Raw genomic sequence first — 20,092 nt, forward strand, 5'->3', positions numbered from 1 at the left:
ATGCAGCAATAAAAATGAAGGATCTCTTACCCTTCATTCTAGCATGGAGGGACCTAGAGAGTTATTATGCTGAGCAAAATAAGCCAATCAGAGAAAGACAAGTATTACATGATATCACTCACACGTGGAATCAAATGAACAAAATAAACTGACGAACAACATAGATTCAGAAATATAGAAGCATGGAGCAGTCTGTCAAATCTCAAAGGAGAGGCCTGGGTAGGTGGGTGTGTGGGAAGAGAACAACCAAATAACTTGCATACATATATGCATAACCCATGAACACAGGCAATAGTGTGGTGAAGGCCCAGGGTGGAGGCAGGGGGCATGAGTAAGGGTGCAGGGGCAAGGGGATGAGCAGGGGTGGGCTAGAAAGGATCAATGTTGTGGGGAGAAGAGACGTATGTAATATTTTCAACAATAAGATTTTTTAAAAATTAAATTAAAAAATTAAATTGCAAAGTGATGTATACGGTATAATACTATCTATTTATAAATATGGAAACCCTCCATATGCCAAAAGGCAATAAACTGTATAGATCAAGGAACATAATTTGTACAAGTATAGAAGATCCTCATGAAGCCACAGGGAGGATGGGTGGGGAAATCATGCAAATGTTGCTCTGATTTACCATGGAATCTGTTCATGTGTGTACGTTTAACAAAATGAAATTGACATTTCTCTCCTCCAAAAAAGGCAACATTTCTTTTACATTAAAATATTTTCTATTTTTTGAATGTAAAAAACTTTTAGAGTAACAAACTTAATATAGTTATGGATTTCAGACATCCTAGGAGACACTGAATAAATATTCAATGAATGAATGGGCCTTAGAGGTTTGTGGAGCCTCCTGTCATTGTCACTGATTCTCCCTAAATATTCATCAGAGGTGGTGGCCTGGTACAGTGGGCATTTATTGGTTTTGCCAGCCCAGCACCCAGTAGCCCTTTCTTTTGGTAAAGGTACTTCAATACCCCCCTGGGATTTCTTCTACCCTACCACATATACTTTTGGTGAGATTATCAACTCTGCCTTCTCCTGACCAAGGAGTGGACATGTAAGCTAAACTAGGCCAAGCAGACTCTCTCCCCTTAGAATCCTGAGTGGAGGAACAGGAGGTCAGAAAACAGCTGATTTGCCTTGACAGCATCTCTCTGGGGACACTGCCAACTGATTCCTATTTAGATTGCTTGAGCTGAGCTGCTTCCAATTCTGTGAATTACCCCATGTCCTCACAATACAGTCCTCTCTGGGTTAGTCAGTCAGTCACTGATGTTGATTGTAACTGAAGAACACTGACAGGGCTGCAGGTAAATACATAAAATAAAAAGGTCACCACTATCCACAGCATTTTGTTTAACTTTGCTCCAGAATTTGCTTCTCTATTGTCTACATCAGTCCCAGCTCTATTTCTGGAAGCTCATAGCATAAGTGTACTCTACCTTCCAAATGGCACGTATTTAAAAACTACTCTCATTTATCCTTAAATACTTTCTCAGCAAATTAATTTGTTTTCTCGATTAAAACATGTACGACTACCACACTCCCACGCGAATGCCTACAGTATAAAAGACCGACCATTCAAAGTGTTAACAAGGATGTGGAGAAAGTGGAACTCTTATACATTGCTGGAGAGAATGTAAAATGAGGCAGCCACTTCTGAAAAACAGTTTATGTAATTTACATATTGATGTAATTAATATTTTTAAATGGACTACAAAGACTCACCTACTGTAATGTTATCCTAAGCAGTAATATGCATGAAATCATGGTCCTATACACATTAACTATTAATTTAAAATAGTGGATCACTTACTATTACTTAACTATTAATTTAAAATGTGGATCACTTACTATTAAAATTAATCTCTCGCCAAAGCCGGTTTGGCTCAGTGGTAGAGCGTCGGTCTGTGGACTGAAAGGTCCCAGGTTCGACTCCCGGCAAGGGCATGTATATTGGTTGTGGGCACATCCCCAGTAGGGGGTGTGCAAGAGGCAGCTGATAGATGTTTCTCTCTCATCGACGTTTCTAGCTCTCTATCTCTTTCCCTTCCTCTCTGTAAAAAGTCAATAAAATATATTTTAAAAATAAAATTAATCTCTCGTGCCACTAATGCACTATACACAGTGCCCTCTGGGAAACATTAGGTTATATTCTATTTAACGTAAATATTTGCATAAATTAATTTTCATTAAAGCAGTCACCAACTTAGAAAAGAATAATATAAACTTTATGCAGCACATACTGAAATACAAAAAGAATCAGATTTTTCAATTAGTAATTACTTGGAAAGGACTTGGGCTGGCTTTTCTCAATTGAAAGTAACTAAAGAGCTGGAGATCCGACCGATCTCCAGAGCCAAGACGTCTTCTCTCCTACTGGGCCCCGCCATGGCCTCAGCCTGTGATGTGAGAAAGGCCTCCACACAGGAAGAGAGAAAAGGGAAGTATTAAAAAATGTCCTTACATAAAGAATTGTGAGGTCATTGTTTTCTTCAGTGTTCTTCCTTTCTCTACTTGCCAAACTTAATTAATGTGCATCAATTTTTAAAAATAAAATACAGTAAAAATTTCATTCTTTTGGATACCTTCAGATGAAAATTTAATGTTTTAAATTATAATCATAGTTAAATTTCTAATCTTATTTCCAATCTTCTATTTAATTCAAAAATAAAAATTTAAGTGGAAATATTAATTTCTTTTTTTAAGTACTGACACTCAATCCACCGTTTGTGGCTAATTGTATAACTATGTTCTTTAAGTTCTCAAAACACTAAAAACATATTATTTTTTTCATTATTACATAAAAAATATAAACCAAAAGAACGAAATGCTCTCAAAGGCCAGAATAGAATACAAACACAATAGGTTCTGCAAAATGGACCTAAAATCTTCCTGTAATTATGGTTTGATTATTCTTAGAACTCTATAGGTTAAGGGATATGATATACAGAACTTCCTTTAATTACTCCAGCAGGACTGAGGACAAGCTAGGGGTGGTGGGTAGATGAAATGGATAAATGTAACCAGAACAACATAATATTGATATTTGTGAAAGCTTGGTAGTGACTAAATAGGTGTTAATTTATTTTTTAAATTTTCTAAATATTTGATTCTACATTAAAAGTTAAACAAAAACAGATAAAACCCTTAATATGCAGTTACAGAAACAACTTAAAGCAACCACTGTAGTGCCCAAAATAGAAAATAAACAACAACAACAAAAAATCATTCCAAAACAAAACGCCAAGAGGTCTATAAGTATTCTTGCTATTTAATTTGTATAGTAAAATGAAAAAATCTTTTACCATTAAATCCACTATTTTCAAGTTGCATGAAAGGTTATTATCGCCACCTATTGGACATTGTGATTAACTACTTATATTTTAAAAATCACTATTGAATAGATTCTCCTATCCCAGTGGTCAGCAAACTCATTAGACAACAGAGCCAAATATCTACAGTACGACGATTGAAATTTCTTTTGAGAACCAAATTTTTTAAACTCCTTCTAACACCACTTCTTCAAAACAGACTCGCCCAGGCCGTGGTGTTTTGTGGAAGAGCCACACTCAAGGGGCCAAAGAGCCGCCTGTGGCTCACGAGCCTGTGTGCCAACCACAGTCCTATCCTATCCCAAGCCTTTGGTCTCTAAGATAATGCCAGTACTATTAAATTTATGTTTCTGTGTGTGTGTTTACACTCCTAATATTAATTAAAAATGTTATATGATTCAATTTCTAACAGCATGAAATGCCACCTGCAAAAGGTATATCAAAATTTTTGTTTGAAAGTACATTGGTGATCACTGAATGATGTCCTTCTTTAATAGAAAATCCCTATTTTAAATAGTTTTCCAGAGGGGTTGGAACACAGAATTAAGTTATTTACACATAAGGATAAACTAGAAAGCTAGAAACTAGTCCTGGCTCTTAAATATGTTGCTATTTTATTTTTATCTCAGTCTTTTAAAATCTTGATTTTTATCACAACTTTACATCCTAGTCAGACATCCCTCTCACAATCCAGGCTACTGACTCCCAACTGCTTGCCTGCCTGCCTGCCTTCCTGATTGCCCCTAACCCCTTCTGCCTGCCAGCCCGATCACCTCCTAACCACTCCCCTGCCAGCCTGATTGATGCCTAACTGCCCTCCCCTGCAGGCCTGTCCCCCCCAAACTGCCCTCCCCTGAAGGCTTGATCGCCCCAAACTGCCCTCCCTTGCAGGCCTGGTCCCCCCCCCCCCCAACTGCTCTAACCCTGAAGGCCTGGGTTCCCCCCTCCCCCAAATTTCCTCCCCTGCAGGCCTTGGTAGCCCCCAACTTTCCTTTCCTGCAAGCCTGGTCCCCCAACTGCTCTCCCCTACAGGCCTGGGTCTCCCCACAACTGCTCTCCCCTGCTGGCCATCTTGTGGCAACCATCTTGTGTCCACATGGGGGCAGCACTTGTGTGTTGGAGTGATGACAATTTGCATATTACTCTTTTATTAGATAGGATAGGCCAGTTAGTAAGACCCTGGAATGTTCTTGCCCAGAGAAAGTTTTCCCACCATATTCTCTTGTTCTGATCAAAAGGCATCTTTTTAAAACATAAGACCTTAAGCCATGTCATACCTTCTAACCCAGGAATGTCACTTCCAGAAATAGAGAAAATAAATTTTGCCCAAAGAGTTTCTGTAAAGCATTAAAAATAAGAGGGGAAGGAAGACCCAAGCTACTACAATACATGCTCCCAAGCTGGGAAATGACTCCATAAATTAAAGCATCAACAGGATGGAATCTTTTTTAACCATTCAAAGGGTGTTTTTCATATACAATTTATATAATAAGGAGAATTGTTTGATAACAATACATGTGTTAATGTTCTGTCAGTTGAAAAAGACAATGGAAAGCATCAAAATTTCAATACTCCTGGCTGACGTAGCTCAGTGGCTGAGCATGAACCTATGAACCCAAAGGTCATGGTTGGATTCCCTCCACATCAGGGCACCTGCCTTGTTTACTGGCTCTGTCCCCAACAGAGGGCATGCAGGAGGCAGCCTATCAATGATTCTCTCTCATCATTGATGTTTCCCTTCCTCTCTCCCTCTCCCTCTCTCTCTGAAATCAATAAAAATATATTAGAAATATATTAATGCTGGTTACCTATGAGTGGTAGGATTATGTGATTTTGAAAATTAGTGTTACTATCCATCCTGCATTATTCGTATCTTATTCATCCCACCCCTTTTATTTCTACTTTCTTCCCATCAGCCATCATTACCCCATAATCTAAGATACTAAGAAACTGAGGTGTAATTATTCAATATTTTTAAATTTTAAGTGCTGTTAAATTTACCTAAAATGTACAAGCAGAAAGTAAAATAGCCTAATGGTTAAAAGAACATGCTGCAAAATCAGACAGACCTAGTTTAGAATCTTAGCTTGCCATGTATGGGACCACCTACAAGTTTAAACTTCCTTATCTATAAAATGGGAGCAATATTCTCCTCTTCCCTGGATTGCTGTAAGGATGAAATGAGACACGCAGATAAAGCATAAGATGGAAGGCGACTGCCATGATTGTTTTATAGTTAATGTGGTTAGCTGCTTTTTGTGAACAGCCTTTACATTTTAATTTCTCTGTAGGAAAAAAAGCCTACCGAGGTTCAGTGCTTGCAGTTGTTTGGACTTCTCAAAATACTAAAATTTCAAAACCAACTTGGGAGACTTACATGGAGCTGTCAAAATATTCTTCACCAACTGGCTGTTACTAAAACCCACCATCAAATTTATCAGTACTGTTATTTCACGAAGAGCATTTGAACATCCTAAAAATGGTGAAAGACAGCCTCAGAATGAGAAATCATTACCAAGAAAGGACAGTTGGCAACTGTTTGACAAACTTATCTACCTTTCCCCCCACCCCTTGGGTTGTCCTCTATCAGTAAACACTTGAGGACCAATACCAGTTTGCAAACTGGCACTTGATGAAAGACACATAACTTCTTAACCTGATTCTTCATCCATACAGGAGGTTGCTCTAGCTACCTCCTGGGATGTTCATTCAACAAACACTAAGCAAAGTGATCACTTCCTATTAAGCAGAGGAATTCAGAATCAAACGAGGTTAAGTGTATGAAAACACTATACACAGTGCTTGTATATCGCAAAGCACCATAAAAACAAAAAGTATTGTTATTATAAAAATAAAAATATTATATATTGATTCCTAAGAGGAAATAAAAAGATTTTATACCGACATTTAAATGGTTTAGTCATTTTCTATATTCATGTTACATCAAATAACATTCAGAATTTTTTTAGTATGAACATTTTCCATATTTTTTCTTTAGAAAATAGTCATATTTGTGATGTACTTCACTACTCTGCCATTCTCTCTTATGGGAATTGAGGATGTTTCTTTTCCCTCAGATGTTATAGTTCTCAAGGCAAAGTTATTAAGCTAAAAATTGCTGCTATAATAACATAATAATTCAGCATGTAAAAGCTGAATTCTAAGGAAGATTTAAAAAGATCTAAAGGCAGGCTCAGACACAGAGAAAATTTAATTTTCTTATTTTTGAAAGTGTTGTAAGATTTTCCAGTGTTAAAATCCACTTCTAAGTAAGATGTTCAAAAAATAACAAGACAGCCTAGTCCAGCCAGTGTCGCTCAGTGGTTGAGCATCCACCTACGAAGTACAAAGCAGAAAGTCATGATTCCCAGTCAGGGCACATGTCCAGGTTTCCTGTTCTACCCCAGTAGGGGGTGTGCAGGAGGTGGCATATCAGATTCTCTCTCATCATTGATGTTTCTATCTATCCCTCTCCCTTCCTCTCTGAAATTAATACTAGTAAATAAAAATTTTTAAAAAAGTGCTAGTCTCGCTCAGTGGATAGAGCATTAGCCCACAGACTAAAGGGTCATGGGTTCAATTCCGGTCAAGGGCTTGTACCTGGGTTGCAGGGTTGATCCCCAGCCCTGGTCAGGGTCTGTGCTGAAGGCAACCAACTGATGGTTCTCTCTCACATCTATGTTTCTCTCTCTGTCTCTCCCCCTCCTTTCCACTCTCTAAAAATCAATGGGTGAGGATTAACAAAATAAATAAATACATACATCCTATATCATAAAAGGATCGAACAGTGGAACAACCAGACAACTGGTCACTATGACTTGTGTTGACCACCAGGGGCATGTGCATAATAACATGGCGGGGGTTGACTGCAGCGGGATGGTGAAGCAGGTGAGCAGGGGCGCCAGACCAAGTCGGGGCGCCGGTTGCTGTTAGCGGAGTGAGCCTCTGATGTTTACTGAAAATTCTTTGCTCCCGTGCACCACAGTCCCATGCAGCTCTCACACCTTCTGCTGGCACTGGTCACACTTGCACCTGTTACCGGCGCCAGAGCCACCACTCGCATCCACTGCCAGTGCCCAGCGACAGTCCCAATCACTCAGTAATATCAGCGGGTGCGAGCTGCAGCTGCCAGTCCTGATCACCCAAGGGCTTCTCCACCTTCCTCTGCTGATGAGGGGCGATCGGGGCAGCAGCCGTCACTCGCACCTACTACTGGCGCCGGCTCCCATCACTCCACACTGTCAGTGAGTGCAAGCAGGGCTGCTGCTGTCAGCATGAGGGAGAGGAGGAGAAGCAGGGCTGCTGGCAAACAAGGGACTGGGAGCCACAGCAGAAGGAGCCAGGCGGGAGCATGGAGGATGGGCTGAGACCCACCCCTGTGCCTACCACAGCCTTGCAGCCCACAGTTCCTTCCAATGTGCACAAATTCATGCAATGGGCCCCTAGTACATAAATAAATAACAAGACACCAAACATAAAAATTATACAGTTTTATGATTTTTCTGTTGCTTTTTCATCCACTATGAATAATTTCACAATATAACACTTATAATCAGGCAGCTACTGTGCTACTTTCTTTGGTTTCCACTTCTTTAGGCAAAAATGGCTCCATCTTTAGTAGCAAACCTTCGCTTGTCGAACTACGAAGGAAAGCTCGTACCACAAAGGGTCCTGGAAACAAAGAGAATAATCAACTTTCATTTTATTCGAGATACCTAATAAGCAAATATAAACATAAAACAATATACCTTATAGAACTCATGAGATAGCTTGTAAGTACTGACATTACTGAATTAATATTTTTAAGTATAAGAAAGGAAAAATCATTTTACTTCTAGAAGACAAACTAGCTACACTATAGAATATCAGATTTATCCTTTAAACTACACATAATCACGAATAATTCATTTCTCTCTTCCAGAAATGATCACTTAACAATTTATTTTATAGCAAAGTCAACAATGAAAGAGCAGGTGGGTAATATTTACATTTGATGAAAATAGTCTAAATATTTATTTAAAGTAGTCAACACAGATTTAATAAAATTCCTAAAAATTAAAAGAATTAGGTTTTTCCCTATGACTAATGTTAAGGGACTTTGTTCAAAGTGGCAAAAACCAGACAACTACATTGTTTTTAGAGATTTACTATCATTCTACTCCGCCAGAGTCTCAGAGGAGCCCATACTCAAACCAAAGTAATCCATGGAATACAAGAATCCATACATATACCATTACTAGGCACTATGGTCAAATCTAGGACAACAGACTTAGCAAATAAAGTAGTTATCATCAGTATGTTTTAACTCTCAAAGAAAGTGAAAAATTGTGAAATACTGTGATGTAGTTAGTCACTTGGTTATGAAACTCAAAGTGGCAGATTCCTCTAAGGAAAGAGTTATAAGTGGATAGTCCACTGAAGATAAAGACACTTGCTTGGCTTCACACAGCTGCGGGTGAAACTTGCCTCGGGACGGAATGCGTAGCAAGTACGCAATGACAGGGGCACTGGACGTGCGCCTAGTCTACTACACAGCCCCGATCACGTCTCACCGTTCTCATGACATGATTAAAACCTCGTCTCTTTTCTGAAATGAATAAGATTTAGAAAGCTAGTGCCAGTGGCAACGTGAGTGGTGAGGCTTCATACCATTTCTATGTTTTATTTATTTTCTATTCAATGCCATTGTAAGTTTAAGGCCATCAGTTACCGTTTTCCTTCAAATTTTATTTATTACATGTAATGGAAGAAATCAGGTGGGAATTTACAAGGGTTTCAGGGATATAGAGTACTCCCACTAATGTTAAAGAGGTCTTCTCAACTACAGTTGTTAATAAGGCAACTAAGAATCCCTTGAAGAGCCGAAACCGGTTTGGCTCAGTGGTAGAGCGTCGGTCTGCAGACTGAAAGGTCCCCAGTTCGATTCCGGTCAAGGGCATGTACCTGGCTTGCGGGCACATCCCCAGTAGGGGGTGTGCAAGAGGCAGCTGATTGATGATTCTCTCTCATTGATGTTTCTAACTCTCTATTCCTCTCTCTTCCTCTCTGTAAAAAAATCAATATATTAAAAAAAAAAAAAAAAGAAAGAAAGAAAGAAAAGAATTCCTTGAAGAATTAAATGCTATTTATTTAATCCCTGGAAATACTGTTGCTATTGTAGTTGCATATGACTTAATTGTCTTAATATTTTACATTTTTAAAGTATCACAGGGCTACAGGGAAGTCTAACCCTGCTACCCACTCACCCAAGTCCAGTGGTCTGTGCCTACAAACGTCATTGATAACAGCTTGCAGATTGGCAGTTATCTGGTCACCTGACATATCCAGCTTTAAAAAAAAATACAGCATTAATGACGTGAAGGTGAAAAAAAAATACAATTTTGGTAACTGTACCAGTGTTTATTCTAGACAGTATTTTTCAAATATTCAACCAATGTAAATTACCTATTAAGAGTCCCTACTGTAAAAGAAAAGCCTCTAACTCTTCTTTTAGAATGCTACATTTATATGTCTTTATATGCCAATACTTAATTACCTTACAGAACATATTACAGCTAAATGTTTTGAAGTTATTACACTTGCGATTCCTTGATTTCCAAGTAATTTCCCCAAAACTTATCCTCAGGCACACCTCTCACCCCTAACTCTCAAGAAATAAGTAATATTTTCTTTTGAGGTTACTAACTTACTTTTGAATAAAACAAAAAGAGAACGTTTAGAAATTAATGCTTTCATAAGATCAAAATAAAAAGACTTGACTACATACATTCAGACAAGCACAAATCTCACACAGAGACATTTTCAGGATGCTATGCTAACACTCTATGCCATAATAATTATCCTGCTATTTACCAAAAATAAATACAGCAAGCAAATAAATACAGGAAACAAGATCTATTCATAAACTCCTAAACCTTGGGAAAAATCACATCTTCAGAAAGTCCTTATGTTTATTATTCATATTCAATGCATGGTATTCTTAAATATCCCACTTAAAACCAGTTATATTACATTTCAATATTTAGAGGATTTTGTACTTTATAAAGTAAGTCCATTTTTTAAAATTTCATTTAAAACTTATAATAGTGTAACCAGAAAAAGCCACATAGTAAGAGTTCAAGTTCAAACAAGATTTCTATTTTCCAATGACCCTGAGAAATGGGTCCCATAACCATAAAGATAATACCTCAAGGGAAAAAATATATCCTCATCCTCTCAGACAACATTTACCTGACACTCTCTTGGGCAAGATGCAGTACCAAACCCTATATAAGAGGATATGGTCATTACTTGAGGAATTTTCACTTTCTTTTTTTTTTTTTTTTAATATATTTTATTGATTTTCTTACAGAGAGGAAGGGAGAGAGATAGAGAGCTAGAAACATCGATGAGAGAAAAACATCGACCGGCTGCCTCTTGCACACCCCCTACTGGGGATGTGCCCGCAACCAATGTACATGCCCTTTACCGGAATCGAACCTGGGACCTTTCAGTCCGCAGACCGACGCTCTACCGCTGAGCCAAACCGGTTTCGGCTAGGAATTTTCACTTTTATGCCAATCTGGGAAGAAAAGTATCAAGCAGCCGAAACCGATTTGGCTCAATGGATAGAAGCGTCGGCTTGGGGACTGAAAGGTCCCGGGTTTGATTCCGGTCAAGGGCATATACCTTGGATGCGGGCACATCCCCAGTAAGGGGGTGTGCAAGAGGCAGCTGATCGATGACTCTCTCTCATCGATGTTTCTAACTCTCTATCTCTTTCCCTTCCTCTCTGTACAAAATCAATAAAATATATATTTAAAAAAAAGAAAAAAGAAAAAGAAAAGTATCAAGCAATGCTTAGTTCACCTTACCAAGCCCACAGACCTGATAGTCTTTAAATTTGCATTGTAGCAAGTACTACACTGAAGGCAAGGCACCTGATATTTGTTATGTTAGAAAACAAAACAAAACGCCAAAGGTATCAATATGTGTCCCTAACTCCTTTCATTTCCCCCTTAATTCTCCACCTTACCTCAAATCGGCTTTCCTTCTATATCAACTGAAGCAATCACCACAGATCTAATAAGTTCTTTTACCCTTTGCTAAAGATCTACCCTAAATTTAGGATAGCAATTGACACAAGGAAAAGCAAGATGTGCATCACAATTTTTTAAATAGTTTGTTATGCTATATAGACTAAATTTATCAGATCTTTATAACTACTTTATAATTTCTGCTGACCTATCTTGCCAATCCTATAGTCAACTAATAATGACATGGCTTTAGAAATGAAAAACAAATATTTCCCTTAGAATTTTCATCAGTAGGATGATTTCAATAAATTTTAAAATAGTTAATACTTTTATGCAAATTATATTACCTCTATCTTTACTGCATACTATGTCTCTAGTGAACTAAAACTATATTTGTAGCCATAATACTTCATTATATGTTTTTTTTTAGGTACTTTGCAATCTTATTAAAAAGTTATATGTTTTATGGGCATAACTGTGGTTATTTAATTGGCTATTGATGACATAACTCTGTACAGTTATAAAATGTATGCATGCATGAAAAATTTATTTGGGCTGATAACAATCTAGAGATAACTCATGAAAGCAACATCAGTTACTATGCACTTCCAATGGTGCTCTCCCATGCAATTACATTTTGTGGTCTTACGAAGGAAGTCAAGGATGACCATTATGAGGAAACAATACCTGTTCTATTCTCAACAGCAGAGCATGAGACTTAGTTCAGCAGCTTAAAACAACAACAAAACAGGACTGGGTTGACCTTGAAGGGTAAATGAACTATGTTAAGCACCATATCTGGCAATATGCATAATGTGTGTACTTGAATATATAATAGTTACAATACTAACTATCTTTAGCTAAAATAATTATCCACTGCAGGACAAAAGTCATTCCTCATCTGCAGCATAGATGTTTTCAAGAAAAGACTGCTTCACTGAATCCTACTTTCTGCTTAACATTTCTTATTATGTCAGAAATAATTCCCTAAGCAGACTAGATGGAAGACTGACCACAGAAACCAGAAGGTTCGTGCAGTGAATATACATGAACTCTACCTCTTTGCTTTAACTCTCAGATTTTCCTCTTTCTGTGAAACTCCTAAACTCTGTCTTCAATCACTTTCTACCACTATGAGAAAATTATACAACATTTTCTGTCCCTTTGAGACACAAATGTATGCAGGACAAATTGAGTCGTGAGCATGTCTAAAGCAGTGATTCTTAAATGTTCTTCAGGTTATCAAACCTCATTCCAGAAAAATGCACACAGGCACACACAAAAAAATCAGGGTATATCTTCATGATTAAAAGAAGGGGGAAGAGAAAAGTAGGCGTCTTGAGAAAAGTCTGTCAGTGAAGCAAGATCTTGGGGCCACACTTTGAGAATCATGAAAACAGAATGAAGTCTGTTCAAATATTCTGAATGATTAAGGACTACAGTGTGAAAAAATGATTCAATTTAATTTTTATTTTATTTTACAGAGGCTAGAAAAAAAGGGCACATATGAATACACGATTGTTAGACAATCACATGAGCCTCCCGAAGTGGCTAACTCTGTCACTGTATGTGGCTGATCATCTCTAAATGGAACTGCAGAGAGGGCTGCTCCTTTACGTTTTAGAACATCTGACCTCCAAAATCGCTTCCAAGTGCAATGTTCTAAGATGAAATGAATGTGGCCTGGCATATGGTTGCTGCAGATGGGCCAACACTCTTAATCCCCATGGCTCCTAACAATCTAAACCAAGAAAAGGAAGATAATCTGTGTTTCCTATATAACACTAAGGAAAATAATAACTGATTTATTAACTAGCTGTTTATTGGGTCTTACTCTTATTCAAGCTCCATTCTAAGCATTACAACGATATTATCATTCATGTCTCCTAAGACATAAATAACTTCATGAGGTCCCTTTCCCAAGTTCCTATCTCTCCCTGATCTCCCTAGGACTGTCTGGTTCCCTGGGGCTCTCCCTTTTGGCAGTCTGCCCAGAAAGCTGGAGCTTTATTTTAACCTCCCCCTCCCCCATTTTGCCACTATCTGCAACTGTTCCTGCAGTGGGGCCAACTGGTAGGCAGACAGAGAAAAGAAAAGAAAAAAAGCAAAGGCAGTGCGCCCCACCCTCTTGTGACCACAGATCCTCTAGTCACAAAGGAAGGCTCCCTACCTCAGCATACCTGGTCCCCCTCTGCACCCACTGCTACTACTAGGACCCATACCTCTCCTCAAGCCTGCCGCGCTCTGCCTGCACTGCTGTCTGCTGCCTTGTTTCAGTCTAAGTTGAGACCAGGCCATGTGACAACACAAGGGAAAAATGGCAAACTCACAGCCAGTTTGGTGGTACTTCAAATTCTGGTCTTCCCTAATTTCCCTGCCACTATTTACTTTTCAGCATTTTTGAACAGCTGCTCCATGCATTCTGTGCAGGTTTATAATAGTGGCATCCTGAGAGAGATGGGTTCATGTCATTATACCTCCTCATCTGGAACTGGAACTTCCCAAGCTTATGAGTTATGTATTTATATTTTAGGGTTGGCAAACATTTTCTGTAAAGGATCAGATATTTATATTTGATATAAATATTTTAGGCTCTGAGGGCCACATATAATTTCTGCTACATATTCTTTTTTTTTTCTACAACCCTTTAAAAGGCCATTGTAAGTTCAAATATGACTTTAAAAATGACAATTAAGCCATGATTTGCCAACTATTGTATTAGTATACACTATTTGTCTACAAATGTATAAAAATGCATGCAAAGACAAGTTGTGGTATGAGTTATGTTTTATGTCACTTTAACAAATAATTGACCAAAATCTAAAGGAATAAATAGCTTTCACCATTGCTTATGATAAAGCTGTTTAAAAACAAAATTCTGTAAAAGCTACCATAGTTATCACTGTTTTTGGTTTTTTTTTTAAATAAAGTTTACAAAAGAAAGCTGTGTGGGCAGGATACTGACAACAACTTATTAACAAACTAGAGGCCCGGTTGGGGGAGCCAGAAATGTCCCTCAACCTAACCTGCACCCTCTCCAATCTGGGACCCCTCAGGGGATGTCTGACTGGCAGTTTAGGCATGATCCCCCATAAGAACATCCCTTTCACAATCTGGGACTGCTGACTCTCAACCACTCACCTGCCTGACTGCCTGGTTGCCCCTAATCACTCTGCCTGCAAGTCTGATCATCCCTAACCACTTCCCTGCCAGCCTGATCAATGCCTAACTGCTCCCCTGCCAGCCCGATTGCCCCTAACTGCCCTCCCCTGCCGGCCCGATCGCCCCACTGCCCTCCCCTGCAGGTCTGGTCATCCCCAACTGCCCTCCCCTGCTGGCCTGGTCACCCCCAACTGCCCTCCCCTGCTGGCCTGGTTGCCCCTAACTGCCCTCCCTTACTGGCCTGATTACTCACAACTGCCCTCCTCTGCCAGCCATCTTGTGATGGTCATCTTGTTACCATATGGGAGCGGCTATTTGTGTGAGGGTGTGACAGTCAATTTGCATATTACATCTTTATTATATAGGATTATATAGGATGGACGAGCAAAGAAAGGAAAGCATGCCAATTCACTTTCCTTTTACACATTATGCCATTTTATATTTGTCATCTGTGCTATTCTATTGATTGGTGGTCACTACAATGTTGAGTGAATGCAATGAATTAAAGAAGCAAGTTAGCTGTTTTCCCAAATACTATGGTTTTTCTTATGCTATTATTTATCTAAAGAAGGGGAGATACACACTTTCAATTCCCCCAAATCTTGGAAATTATCATCTGATTTCACAAAGTATAGGTAAGAAAACTGGAAATAATAAACTATTTTTTATTCTAATATTCCTAATGGTAAGAATACTAATAAAAATCATCCAACGAATGCAACCTAAAATACTACAAGGATTACCAGTTAAATATATATCTTTCACAACAAAGCAGCAAGCAAAATGCTGGCATATATTGAGTTTTAAATAAATCTTAGTTTCCCCTTATTCTTAGTCCCATATTATTGGAGGTCTAAGATCTATTGCCAATTTACTTCCTTTGATTTTAATGAGAACTAACAAGTACAGAATTTGATTTTTACATTCTATAATTTACCTTCTTTTTATAAGCCTCTGAGCCATGGCACTGCACACTATCATACACCAAAAATAATGCAACCAAAAAAAAGTTAATCATCAATTAGAAGGAATGGTGGAAAAGGAAGGGAAATAACAGTGATCCTTGATTGCTTCTAATTGATTTAAGCAATATTCCTTGCTTGACAGTTTTCCAACTTATGGACCTAGATGCTTTAAAATAAGTCTTCAATTTCCATGCACTATATGCAATCCACATTTTAACGGAACTCCAACACATTCACTTTTCCTGTTCTAACATGTTCGCTGAAACTAAAGACTCTGATTTCAACACAAGATTTATGATGCTTATCCCCTTTCCCTGAACTTGTTTATTTTTGTTAGAATATACTTCATCTTTTATCAGCTTCCAGGTTGATAATATTCTTGCCACAAAATAATTCACTATTACTCAAGTGAAGTATAGTGATACATGCCTATGAATGGACCATGTCTACATTAAAATCAAGTGAGAGAAAAGTACATCAAAGACACTGCCTCTATATTAAGTATGTAAAAGATCCAAGTATATTTGAAACCCAGACAAGAAACATTAGTTTAATTCAGGTCTTGACATAATCTGGTATAAACACTTGAGTTGTCCTACCCTGTTTTTTCTTTTTAGAAAATGAGCTTAAAAATATTATTTTTAATATGTTTACCAAGTTGGGCAACCATCACCAGCAAGCAGTTTTAAAACATCTTCATCAACCCAACATGACTTATGCACATTTAATGTTATGCCTGTTTCTTCCTGCTGCCACCCCCGGTAAACACTAATCTACTTTTTGTCTCAAAAAAAACCCAAACATCTTTTTGGGATATTTCATATAAGTAGTAGCACACAGTAAGTGATTTCCATGTCTGATGTCTTTCGCTAAGCATAATGTTTTTGAGGTTCATCCACAACATAGTATGTATCCATAGTTTGTTCCTATTTATTGCTAAATGGTATTCCATGGATCTGCTGCACATCTTTGAAGTGTTAATATATTGCCATAGCCAGTTTGGCTCAGTGGATATAGTCAGCCTGTGAACTGAAGTGTCCCGGGTTTGATTCTGGTCAAGGGCACATGCCTGGGTTGTGGGATCGATACCCAGTAGGGTGCATGCAAGAGGCTGATCAATGATTCTCATCATTGATGTTTCTGTTCCTATTAACTCCAATTCAACCTAGAAAGTCTTTGATAGTTACCATGTCATTTTATCTATCCCTTCCTAGCCTAGAAAGTCTGTATCACTATTAACTTCATTTTATTGTACATATACAGGGCATGGGAAGAAACTGCAACTCAGAGAGCAAGGTGGCAGAGTTCTAATCTGGAACTAGGATTTGAAGCAGACAGTATGAATCTAAAACCCATTATTATACTACAATATTTAAGTAGTATTCAAAAAGATTCAGTTTAAACACACAGAATAAGTTGTTTTTTATTATAAAAATTACTAGAGGCCCAGTGCACAAAATTCGTGCACAGGTAGGGTCCCTAGGCCTGGCCGGTGATCAGGGTCAATCATTGGGGAGACCAGAGGGGTGATCAAGGGGCTTCCACTGCCACTCACCTTGGCCGGCCTGGTGCTGCCCACTCACCAGCTTTCCCCTGCTCCCCACCCCCCCAACGCCACCACCTGTCGCCTTCCTCTGCGGGCTGGGTGCAGCTCTTGCATTGAGCGTCTGTCCCCTGGTGGTCAGTGTGCATCATAGCAACCAGTCGTTCTTCTGGTGGTTCTAGTGTTCAGTTGATTTCCATAATTGGATTTTATTATATAGGATTATATCTCTAAAAGATCCAGGGAGTCTGATCTGAAGCCCATGTCTTTTTTTAAAAATAATAATATATTTTTATTGATTTCAGAGAGAAAGGATGAGGGAAAGAGAGACAGCAACATCAATGATGAGAATCATTGATCGGCTGCCTCCTGCATGCTCCATACTGGGTATTCAGCTGCAACTGTGCATGTGTCCTGACCAGGAATTGAACTGACTTCCTGGTTCATAGGTCAACACTCAAGCACTGTGCCACACTGGCTGAGCTGAAGCCCATGTCTTAGTCACTATAGTATTTGTTGAAAAGAATAAGTTGCCATGACTTAGTATATTCTAAGTCTGAAACTATATAAACTGCTAACTATTGGGTATACTGAAAACATTACTTAAAAAGAAAAAATCTAGCTGTAAAGAGTTTTCTAAAGCTATTCTATAATCCCCAAAAGTCCAACCAAAAGAGTAACAATAGCTGCTACCATTTTAAACTTTTATTTAATCTTTAAAACCACATTGTGAAACAGATATTACCATGTAAGTTTTATGAATGAGGAAATGTGAGACACAACAACATTAAGAAACTTGTTTAAAATCTGCCATTCCTTAAGTAGCAGTATTGGTATTTAAACTCATGTCTCTATAGCTCCAGAATATTTTCTTAAAATTTGTATTTTTTGTTTGTTTGTTTGGTTGGTTGGTTTTGGGGGGGCGGTTTTACATTACAATGTTGTCATCCCTAAGAAACAAGAAGCACTGCCAAGAGCCTATGGGGAATAAGGAAATTCCTACATCAGGTTCTAGCAGAGGTCAAAGCTAAATGAACTGGAGCTGAGCTTTGATGGTAATGACGACAATGAGCAGTTTCCCAATCCCTGACTGAATTAAACCTGCTTTACCCCTTTCTAAAGCAAGTTTTTTTTCCATAAAACTATCTGAGCACCTTTTCCACATTGCTGACGATCTACAGTGGGCACAGTTCAATTAACTTGGACTACTACCTGTTGGCTATAATGCATAATTCCTCTTAGGAGCAGGATGGGAGAAGGAATATAAAAGCTATTCACATAATTCCAGCCATGAGGCTGGGTGGTACAGAGGTAAAGAACATCTGGAGGAGACTGCCAAGATTCAAATATCTATTCTGCCTTGTACTAGCTATGAGACCTTGGAAAAGGTATTGAACCTCCCTGAGCTTCCACGCCTTCATCTATAAAATGGGGATAATTGACCTCTCACACGTTTAAGGATTAAAAGATACAGTATATAAAAAGTATTTAGAATGGTGCCTGACACTTGGTAAGCAATTTAAAATTTGCTATCAATATTACTATTATCCCTATAGTTATTGCACAAAATAAAATTACATTACATAGATATTTTAGAAATTCTTTACTATAAAGAAGATAGCTGGTTTTGGCTCAGGGGACAGAGCGCCAGCCTGCGGACTGAAGGGTCCTGGGTTTGATTCTAGTCAAGGGCACATGCCTAGGTTGCAAGCTCAATCCCCAGTGGGGGGTGTGCAAAAGGCAGCCAATCAACGATTCTCTCTTATCATTGATGTTTCTATCTTTCTCTCCCTTTCCCTCCTTCTAGGAATACAATAAAAATATATTTTTAAAAAAAGATATTAGCAAATAACTGTGTATTTAAAAACATAATCCTATAAGTATTTGACAGGTCTATAGTAGTTTCCTAAAAGTAGCTTTGGAAATTGATTTCTAGCATCTTCTGTAAATAGACAAAAAGGTTTTAAAACTATTCAGAGATAATCAGAAATAATTCATAAAAATAAAGGAAATTACTCAATTCCATTAAAGTAGTATTAAATACCTATTATGGGCTCAGTATTATGCAAAGTCTTATAGGGCATAGGTAAGATCTAGACCCTACTCTATTAGGGGACAGAAATAACATAGAATAGATAATGAAATAAAGCAAAGTAACAAGTAAATGTCAGAGAGTAGCACCTAACTCAGAAGGAATTCTATAGTACCATTAAAATTTATGAGTTCAATCAATAAAAAAATTATCTATGTGCCATTTCTAATGCTAGTGTCAAGAACAAGTTCAAAGGACTGATACGTTATAAATTATCAATGAATCACTTAAGCAAAAAAATATAAAAGGGTTATTGAATAATTTCCACTGTTAACTTACTGTTGCTATTTTAGTAGAGAGAAAGTTCTCCCTTTCTTCATCTACCTTAATTTCAATTCCAGTTTTATATAATTCAAGCATTTTGGGGATGTCACGGCCAATGGAATCTGGTTAGAAAAATAAAATATCCAAAGTTAATCATTCCATAGCAAAAATGAATGAATAAGAAAAGCATTAATCTCATGTTAAGATATACTAAATAAGTTGTGGCAGAGATATTCCAGAGTGGTCCTAGTTCCTGGAGTTTATGCCCTTGTGTAACCCCCTTTGAGTGGGGATGGGACCTGCAACTTGCTCTCACCAACAGGATGATTATGTGTACAGATTACATTAAATAGAACTACAATGCCTATTTTAGAGGAGACTCTCCCCCTACTGGCTGTGAAAGAGCAAGCTGCAATTATGAGGTGCATATGGCCACAAGATAAGAAACTAAGACCCTCAGTCCAGCAGCTAGAAAGGAACTGAATTCTGCCCAAAAAGTCACTTGAATATAGAAGTGAATCCTTCCCCAGTCATATCTCAGATGAGACCACAGCTCTACTCTACTCCCTGACTGACGCCTCAGACCCTGAAGCTGAGATAATAAATGTGTGTTGTTATAAGCCACTACATTTGTGGTAATATTGCTACACAGTAATAGATAACTAATAAAAAAGTAAGTGTAATTATGGTGCTTATCTACTTTAGAAACACTAAT

The 20,092-nt window shown here is 38.2% G+C and overlaps 1 protein-coding gene across 3 annotated transcripts in view; it reads right to left on the bottom strand.

The window, feature by feature from the left end:
• Nucleotides 1-7,811: 7,811 nt before the first annotated feature.
• MRPL1 (mitochondrial ribosomal protein L1) overlaps nucleotides 7,812-20,092 on the bottom strand; it is a 49,593-nt gene continuing 37,312 nt past the window's right edge. For 2 of the 3 annotated variants that reach the window (XM_036412836.2, XM_036412826.2), the window contains 3 exons: nucleotides 19,393-19,499; nucleotides 9,582-9,663; nucleotides 7,812-8,007 (listed from right to left, as the gene is read on the bottom strand). In XM_036412836.2, coding sequence (XP_036268729.1) covers nucleotides 7,889-8,007; nucleotides 9,582-9,663; nucleotides 19,393-19,499 — 308 coding nt within the window. In that variant the 3' untranslated portion in view covers nucleotides 7,812-7,888. The remainder of the gene's footprint in view (nucleotides 8,008-9,581; nucleotides 9,664-19,392; nucleotides 19,500-20,092) is intronic. The other variant, XM_036412846.2, reaches the window with a different exon arrangement.

Source organism: Pipistrellus kuhlii, unplaced genomic scaffold, assembly GCF_014108245.1.
Source record: "Pipistrellus kuhlii isolate mPipKuh1 unplaced genomic scaffold, mPipKuh1.p scaffold_m20_p_1, whole genome shotgun sequence".
Classification (NCBI taxonomy): Eukaryota; Metazoa; Chordata; class Mammalia; order Chiroptera; family Vespertilionidae; genus Pipistrellus; species Pipistrellus kuhlii.